General features: G+C 36.9%; 1 protein-coding gene across 1 annotated transcript; it reads right to left on the bottom strand.

The window, feature by feature from the left end:
* Positions 1 to 457: 457 nt before the first annotated feature.
* LOC148040345 (uncharacterized) lies at positions 458 to 4,036 on the bottom strand. Its single transcript, XM_087666528.1, has 6 exons — positions 4,019 to 4,036; positions 2,874 to 3,426; positions 2,345 to 2,535; positions 2,168 to 2,251; positions 1,311 to 1,484; positions 458 to 1,181 (listed from the first exon to the last, which is right to left on the bottom strand). Exons 1-6 carry the CDS (start codon positions 4,034 to 4,036, stop codon positions 1,128 to 1,130), a joined length of 1,074 nt encoding a protein of 357 aa, XP_087522654.1. The 3' UTR covers positions 458 to 1,127.
* Between the last annotated feature and the right edge of the window lie 5,806 nt (positions 4,037 to 9,842).

The following is a 9,842-nucleotide window of genomic DNA, read 5'->3' as shown; positions in this document are numbered from 1 at the left end:
CACACACACACACACACACACACACACACACACACACACACACACACACACACACACACACACACACACACACACACACACACACACACACACACACACACACACACACACACACACACACATGCATGCATGCATACATATATACATATATATAGAGAGAGAGAGATTTTCTATGGGTTTAATTGTATTATGATATTTTTTGCTTCAACATTAGTTCATTAGTATGCCACTTAAAAGTATATACTTTGGGCAAAGGGTGATTATTACTAGTTTACTAGGTATGTCTCTCATTTATGATGAGTTTTGAGTACTAGAATTTTGAAATTGATGATTTGAAGTGAATTGTAATGCCCCTTAAAACGAAGTGAATTTATTATTGGTTAATCTGATAGAGTCATGCCATCAATAGGCTAAGATTTCTTACATCAGCCCTTGTTAGCAGTCCATGTTGCATGATTGTTGCATTTGGCACTTTAATAGGTTCTCAACCACTACCCAAACACTCTTTTGATGATTAAGCATTGGTTGAATAAAGGGTCACAACCTCCAACAGTACGATACCATCATGATTTGTCTTTCAAGTAGTGTAAAATCTTTCTTTCAACCTGATATCAAATTGACAAGATAAGGTGGAATTTCACTCTGCTTCTTGAAGTAACAATTGATTTTTTTTCGAGGGCCAAATATTGCTCAAGTAATTGGCTTGTAAAAAATGTATTCGGTGACTATTTGTAGATCATGATGCAACACAAGAACCCCAGAAGATGTTTCAGTACCACCCAGCCAACACTTCATTGGATTTTATTCTAAAAACATATCTGCAACAATATCCAACAATATACATAGTGCTGTGATGCATTATCCAAACCAGCATTATGTCACTACTGCTCACTCTTTTTCTTTTCTAGATTTCAGATTTTTCTGGATTGATTGGTTGTGATATACCATGCCATCATACTCAATGACCATACTCTTATTGGGACCTGGCTATAGAAATCTAGACTTAGTGATGGGTGAGTTCCCATATACTCAAAGAGTTTCCCAAACCATCCTAGCTATCTAGCTCCCCATGGATTCTCGACAGATAGGACAGGAGATGTGCTTAAGCAGCCACCTATCTACACAACTCAGATGAAATGTATGCTTGCATGTCGGTAGAGTCCTTGAAATGTCCCCTTGTCCTAGTTCCTACATAGAAAGCTGTGTTAGGAATGCACTAAATTTTACCATTGCATGTAATAGCATAAACTTGAATTGTAGAGAGCAGAGCTTGTGGTAATGTAGTATAACTGCAAAGGCATCGATGTTACCTGCAAGCATATGGCACAACAAATGACATCTCCACATGTATTTACATGATTTCTCTGAGTGACCACGTGCCGTGGTAGGGTTTTGAGAAAATCCTCTGTAGCACCTTTGAGTTTAATTTGCTGAGGCGAAGGCATATCATAACCATCTTCATAGTCCCAATCATCAACACTTGACTGTAAAAAGAAAATGCCAAATCTTATTTGGATCTAGAAACATAAAATGCAGCAAAATGTCTGGCTACCTTGAAAATTAAAACATCTAACTAGAACATGGCTAAGCTTTCCCATGATAAGTTTACTAGCCTAGTAGCTAATTTGAGCTCCATGTTCCAAGACAATCTTTTTAGACCAATTCAGAGGTAAATGAAGCCTAAGAAAGGAAGGATGTAAAAGCCTTGGTAAATTATTCAGTCCTAGCATACTTTTATGCTCATTCTAGAGCACCGAAGCAACCCCATGCTGAATATACGGAAAGGGATCATTTTTGCTCAAAAGAGATGCTTGAATAATGTAGCATTACAGAGACTGATTAGAGCATAATGCCTAGCACACAAGTTGCACCAAGATGGCAATGCTCAAAACCTTATACTTGCAAGGAGATGTCCTCCAATTTCTAGCTAGCTACTTTGTCTGTGACTTAGTTTAGTTTCCATTACATTGTTTTGTGGATGTTATAAATACTCAATGACTGTAATAAGGTCACAAAATCAACAACAAACAACAAGTTGTGACCAGACATTTGCATGTGTTGATGATTGTGAGAATGTATGTAAGCAATTATAGAGTGCATGGTAAAGGAGAAAAAGTTACAAAGTGCATGGTAAGGTGAAAGAAAGAAAGAACGAAAGATGTCCAACCTGCCATCGTTGAGCTGCTAACACTGCAGGGAGAACAAACTCTTGCATAAACCTACCACTGATCAAGTCTTCAACAAAGTCGCCCTGTGACAGAAACAAGCAGAATCAGTTAATCAATTCTTAATGCATATGGTGGCTTGATTGACTGAAGTGTTGGTAGCAGCTTTGTAAACTAACCAACGAAGGAGGTGAACTTGAGCCAGAGCTTGCATCAAAGCGTCCACAGTGCCAGTATAAACGAGAAGCTTCTAGCACTTCAACCAAAAGTATTGCCCATGTAATTGCACCCAAGCCCACCCCTCGCAGAATCCCTGATTCTGTTGTTCTGCTTGCTAGGACTCCTGACATAGCACCAATGCAAGCACCCACTGCATACACACAAAACCCATCACAGAACAAATGACAACATTAGCCTACCATTGAGGCATCAGCAAAGTCCTATTGTCTGCAAACCCATGAACGAAGCTTTTCATGAGACAAATGAGATGGAGCTGGCCAAACTTGGGTCTCTTGCTTTTGCAAATACAATTGATTCGTAATCATCCAACACTACGAGAACTTGCAATCCATTTCATAGATAGAAAATATTAACCAAGTGAAACATATAAACCCTGAAGGCTGAGAATTCACACAATCTTCTTATCAAACATCTCTGCTTTCTATCCAGAAATAAACGAATGAGAATTCACGAATCACAAGCACCCACCCAAAGCAAACGTTCCTGTCAAGGCCCCAGAAATGCAAGAGCAGATAGCACGCCAGACAGCACGCCGGATGCCGCAGATAGGGAAAGATGGTAATGGAGTCCCACCTAGCGTAAGCAGGAGCCAAGAGAAGCCTGGACGCAGAGTGCAGCACATGGAGCAAGCATGGCTTGAGGCCTCGTTAGGGAATGTGCAAGCAGCACAAAGCCACACAGGATGTTTGTCCTCAGCTTCTCCTTCCTCTTCCCAGTACTCCTGCTGCAGATGTGCAGGTTGTTGCTGCAGCAGATGCTGATGATCTTCTTCGCTTTGTTGCTGTGATTGGTGCTGCTGCGGCGGCTCGCAAAGGTCTCGATGTTGTTGTTGTTGTTGTTGTTGTAGATGTTGGCTCCTTTGCTGTTGTTCTTGTAGGTGGTGGCGGTGCTGCTGCAGCTGCTGCACACAAAGGTCTGGTTGTTGTCGTCGGCCTTGATGTTCTCGCGGCGGCGGGCAAAGGTCTTGCTGTATGAAATAATCTTCTTCCATGGATGATGGCACTAACTTTTTGCCTTCTCCCTTTGATTGAATTCAGCAAGCAAGCAACAATAGATAGATTCAGATTAAAAATCACGCGTCCAACTGATGGTGATATTGTTGGTGGTGGTGGTGGTGGTGACGACGACGACGACGACGACGACCTTTTGCCTTCTCCCTTAGATTATTGAAGCATGCAACATTACACAGGTTCAGATCAAGAATGACACCAACTGACGGTGGTGGTGCTGGTGCTGGTGCTGGTGACGATGATGATAACAAATACTTTTCCCTCCAGATCGAAGAGAGCAGCAAATTACACAAATTCGACTGAAGGATCGCATGTGCTGCACTGACTGCCAATGCTGATGATTGAAGCAAGCAACAAACACAGATCGATTCAAATCAAGAATAACACTGCACTGATGATGACAATGATAACACTGCACGATGCTGATGATGACGATGCTGATGCTGAAGATGGAAGCAAGCTACAAACACAGATTCAAAATCAAGAATCACACACCGACCGATGATGATTTTTGAGGTTGCGTCTCTCCATAAGCACTACAAATACATTATTATCATTGTTGCTTTGCTTCTTCGTCTTCGTCTTCAATGTCGAAGGGCTTACCTCATGCAGCTCACACATTTTGCATCTTCCTTGCCATCATGTCGAATAGCTGAAATAGGTCTTGACGTTGTTTTATAATTATGGAGAAAGGGGCCATTCCCCCGTCTTTTAAGAAGATATGCACTTTTCTTTTCTTTATTTTCCTTTACTCTTGATTACGACAAAAAGGGAAGAAGGTAGATTGTACTTGTCTAGATGGTTGTAGGGTTCCGGAAATTTTTTTTGAGAAAGAGGAAGTAAATCCTTTTCATCATCATGTGAGAAGGAAGTATTCCCTATTGAGATTAGGAAGTATTCCCCATTGAGACTATATCTTATACATATATTTAATAAATATAACTATATTTTGAGAAATTTGAAGAGGATTTATTTCCTTCTTCCAAAGAATTGAGAAGGATTTTTGTCAAGGTGAACAAGTTCTAGGTTGAAGTGAACCCGTCTTTTCCCCAACCGTGGATGGTTGTTACGGTTGCTAAAGTGAACATTGTAATGATGAGACAAAATTGAAGGAGGAGAGTATATTAAGTCTACGTACAAATATAGTACTAAATTGATTATATCAATACACTATCGATTACAACACAATGCATTAAGTAAGTAACTAAATATACTAGCACAGCTTATTATAGTAGTTTATACAACTAATTATTTATTAAGTTATAAGTAATACGTAAATAACTCAAAAAAAACTTTAGCATTGATTAAACTTACATTAATGACATGACACTATACATATATCTTATAATGGGACATATCTAATGGTAGTGGCACAAGTAAACTTGTAAAGAATCATATTCACTATTATTATTATTATTTACTATGCTCAATACAAATATTAATGGCACAACATTGTACTTGTACCGTATATGGGATATTTGTTACAACACTAGCATACATATACTATTAAACAACTATATTCAATTTGATTTTATAACTAAACTAATTATTTAATCATATTCTAAGAGAGTGGGTAAGAGCCAAGATGGCATCGTGAGGAGGGCAATTTGCAAGTGGAATGGACATTGGAACTTGATCACTTTGAAACACCCTATTTTCTCATAACCCAACTAAGAAGGACTAACTAAAGTTGTCAAGGAGCAATATCTTAAAAATCTTATGAAAATTCCTATGAAAATAAGATGGTTTTATATTTATGTATTTTAGATTTTCATTGTCTATTTGCCACATAATCGTGACTTGTAATACATAAGAGTTGTGATACTAATCGCATTATACTTGTTTGTAGATCTCTCTCTCCCTCTCTCTCTACTCCTTCCTTGTTAGCTATAACCCAAATACTAAATGTATTTTTTGCAAGATATAAATAATACAACACCCTCTCCTATTATTTTCTCTCTATATGATTTATATTTATTAGTTCATGTTTTGTCTTTGCATGTTTTGATAGTAATCATCTAAGAGGGTTGTGTTGTGTAAAGATAGATGAGAGTGAAACCTAACAAATTAGTGTCTACTCAACTCATCATCTATTTTTTAGACCTTTTTTTTTGAAATATTCTCTCTCTTCTCTCTCTCTCTCTCTCTCTCTCTCTCTCTCTCTCTCTCTCTCTCTCTCTCTCTCTCTCATGTGTATGCATTACTAAAGAGCACTAATATAGTAGTCTAAGATCATAGCTATCATTTTAAATAATCCAACAAAAAAAAGAAGGGGGCATGTGAGAAGGAATATCATTAATACAAATTGAACCTACAATAATCTCAACAACATCAGAAGGAGAGTTTTTGCAAAAAAAATAAAAAAATGAAAAATAGTTTGCAATAGTTTCAACATTTATAGATCCAATAATAGTATATCGCAATAAGAGTAGAGGTGAAGATTGGTGCCTGCGTCCATACAAAAGAAGTGACTTCTAGTGCATATCGCAAGTGTTTGAGGCCCCACCTAGTTGTTATCCATGTCAAACCTTATGGAGTTTTACCTTATTGGCATCCATAATGTATAAACTATTAAGCACAAGTTGAGAGACTATTGAGAGACTGCATATAGCAGTAGATAGATTGTGATGGTGGTGGGAGCAACACCATGGGAGAGAAAGATGTCTTGTAGGGTTTCCACATTTATAGGTGAAAATGAATTCTATTTGCAATATTCATATAGTATAGCACACTAAAGGCCATCACATCATTGTCCAACTAATACAAGGGATTTAGGGTGAATGCATGGGATGACGACCAAAACTGGAGACCTAAGGATTATGGCCAACCATAATGGGCAATTAATTGCAAGTCATGATAGTTAAAATTAGTTATATAATCATTATAGACGATCCAAAGAAATTCCTCTTAGCGTGTGAAAGAAGAAAGTGTGTATGTGTAGTGAAACCAAAGATTGAACATAAGAGACCTTATGAAGTGACAGTTTTAGGGGGATGTTGATTTAGTAGCAATGAATTGTCATAGCATCAGAGTGTTGGGGATAGATATAGAGCTATTTTTGGTAAAATAAGAGAGAAAATTATTATTAGGGAATTAGCAACGTGATGTGGTTGTAGTGTGACCTCAAAACATAATATGTCAATCAAAATGATTTAGTGTGGATTAAAAAGTAAAATTATTATCCATAGTTTGAATAGCAAAAAGTATTAAGCCAAAATGAGGGGGGTTTTAACATTTGCGAAGGTTACAAGATTGGCATTGGTGTTACGTTAAGTAATAAAAGGGACGAATATTTGTACCACTGCAAAGAGGACGGGCTACCTTCTAGGTGATCGTGTATCGTCTATAACTAGAGTTATGAAGGGAAGGGATGGGGCCATGTCGTAGTGAGGCTAAAGAATTAATTTAAAATATCCAAGTAACTGTAAGAGGGGAGTTAGATTAGGGGAAGTGCAAATGTGTTTACTTATATGTGTATAACTTATAAAAATTTAAGTGGATATTATTTTGTCTATTATTATAAAGTAGGGGTGTGTCTCTCAATACAACAATGCTGCAAGTCAAGGTTTATATAGTAAGTGTAGTTGTAAACAAGATTTTTGCAAGGCGTATTATAACAAGAATAGTATTGAAGCTTTCTTAGGCATGTAAAGCATGTGTGTATCCAAATCATACAATTCTTGAGGTAAACATGTGTGTGTCTATGTAAGCTTTAGAGCCATGCATAAGATTGTATGTGTATATATATAAGAAGGAATATATATTTTATTTAACAATTAGAAGATACCAATTTTGTGTGTTTAAGAAGTCATGCACTAGGTATGTGTGTAATTGGGAAAGTCTTTATAAACATAATTGTGGCTACATAAATGGATAAGTTCCATTATAAGAAGATGCCGACCAATAAAAATGAGTGTGCACGGGTGTGTGTGTGTGCTATAACATAAACAATCCATTTATTACCAACTTTCAATTATAATGGCAACAAAATAAAGTTTTGAATAATCGATGCTATATCTCTATCGAATTACATATGGGAGGACAATGAGCCATCCTTAGTAATAGTAATAATCATTGGAGACTTGAAAACATAATGAAGATTGCAATATACCACATTTTTTGCAATATAAAAATTGAGTATTGCATTTTCCAAACCACAATAATAAATGCATGGTAAAGAGGTGATCTTGTTCCACCTACAAAACCAACTAGAGACACTAGTTAGTGAGGACTAACAAGTACTAATGGGTTGCATGTATCAAGGGACCACCTTGATTGTTACCCCCTTCACAGTACTTGATTTGAAGCAAAAGAAGAGCTAATTGTTGTGGTATATAGAGCTGTCTTTTCATCTCTTGATGAATCCACCTTGATTGTTACCCACTTCACACCATGTGGATAGTACTTGATTTTGAAGCAAAAGAAGACCTAATTGTTGTGGTATATAGAGTTGTCTTTTCGTCTCTTGATGAATTGATCCAACTGTCTTTGCAAATAATCCTATAGTATGAAACTTTCCAAATTTTGTGGGAGAACTTCCATATGGTTGTATTTTTCTTAGATTTATAGAGTTCTTAAAATTTCATAAGATTGGTGGGTTTTCTTTGGCTTATAGTTATATTTATTGGGTAGAACATTCATAGGTGAATTGCAACAAGTGGTGGATCAAAATATTTTATAAACTCATAGATTACCTAGTAGGGTAGCTACATTGGGGCATATATATTAGTGTATAAAATTCTCAAAGGAATAGAATTAAAGTAGCCTAGGCTAATGGATTAGCTAGTGGAATAGTGGATGTACATTTATTCAATGATATGAGATTACATTTATTAGATAGAATGATAATAGAATATTTACTAAGACTATTGAGTAGGTTAATGGCTAATGGATTAGTGGTGGGTCAATATAAACTCATAGATTAGTAAGTAGGGCAACTATTTTAGGGTAGCTATACTAGGGTACATATTTTAGAGAAATAAGCTAAGAGAATAAATTAGCGTAGCATTAGCTAGTAGGGTAATAATTACTTCCTTAGGACATATATACTATAGTATTAGGAATTTAAATATTTTTGTACTATTAGTGATAATCTAAATGTATATTTTAGAACATCTGTATACGTGTATATGTGTGTTCATGGGTGTTAGTATATATATACCACAGTGAAGAAGCCAAGTAAGGCTAAGTAGTAAATGCGTGTGTTTTTCTTTTTGGGGTGTGTGTGTGTGTGTGTGTGTGTGTGTGTGTGTGTGTGTGTGTGTGTGTGTGTGCATGTTGTGCGTGTGCGTGTGTGTGTGTGTGTGTGCGCGCGCGCGCGTATGTGTGTGTGTGTGTGTGTGTGCATGCGTGTGCGTGTGCATGTGTGCGTGTGTGTGTGCACGCGCGTGCATATGTGTGCATGTGCATGCTTGTGTGGTTGCATGCGTGCGTGTGCGTGTGCATGTGCATGTGCGTGTGTGCGTGTGTTTGTGTTCATTAGAAAGGAGAGTCAAACATGTGATTGAAAGGAGAGATAGCCAATGGTAGGTAGATGTAGACATGTAGGTAGACTAGTAAATAATGTTTTCTATATAGTTTTAAAAAACCAAATCATAAGAGGATGGCTACAGTATTTGGGGGAGTACAACTAAGAGAAAAGGGTGAGTGTACCCATATGATGTCATTACCTTGATGGGAAAAGAATAGGAGAGCATGCCACCCAAGTAAGCCTTTGCCTCTTCTTCTAAAGGGAACCCAATGCCAAGAGATGCAATGAATATTGGAAATGGGAATATCATGGAGAGAAAAGGGAAGGTATGAAACTTCCCAAAGAATGCCCCGTTACAATGGTGAAGTGTTTGGCCCAAGTAACCACTTTTGGATACCTCCTAAATTTTTCAGAGCATCCATGTAACCAAAATCAACTTTCAAACAGTCATATTTTTTGGTTGTGGAGTTGAATAATCTTACTTCATCTTGTCAACGTTTTTTTTCACCAAAATAATTTGCAGAATCATTTTTTGGCCATGTCTAGCTGATTTAATTGATAGGAGGCATAAAGGTTTACAAATCAATAAGGTATTGAACATTTTTTACTAGTCATATGAAGGTTTACACCATGTAGAAAAAAAGACATTGAAGTGGAATATCTCCTTTGTTTTCAAACCTATAAGTAGTAGGAGGGATGTAATACCAATGCTTTAGAGTGGAAAATCTAATCCTATTGTAATGTCATACTAAAGTTTATAAGCTATGACTATACATTAATTAGTATGAATATTATAATAGTAGTGATGTTTTGTACTACTAGGTGGTGTATGCAAGAATATTAATGTGCACAAAAGGAGTACTTGTCATGCATGCACAAGTGATGTCATAAATCTTAATATAATTTATGTGTGTGAGTACTTTATCTAGTGTGCACTAGTGTTTTAGTTAGTGGTAT

This window comes from Lygodium microphyllum, chromosome 2 (genome assembly GCF_053477565.2).
Source record: "Lygodium microphyllum isolate KBCC chromosome 2, Lygodium_microphyllum_v1.1.10, whole genome shotgun sequence".
NCBI classification, from domain to species: Eukaryota; Viridiplantae; Streptophyta; class Polypodiopsida; order Schizaeales; family Lygodiaceae; genus Lygodium; species Lygodium microphyllum.
Note: the sequence above shows the minus strand (reverse complement) of the source record. Positions and strands in the feature narration are given on the sequence as shown.

Bases quoted from the DNA above. Each gene is read 5' to 3' on its own strand.
- LOC148040345 (XM_087666528.1), bottom strand. The intron at 2,536-2,873 runs GTGGGTGCTTGT...GTGTGTATGCAG, and splicing joins GACAGGAACGTTTGCTTTGG to TGGGTGCTTGCATTGGTGCT. The intron at 2,252-2,344 runs GTTAGTTTACAA...TTTCTGTCACAG, and splicing joins CAAGTTCACCTCCTTCGTTG to GGCGACTTTGTTGAAGACTT.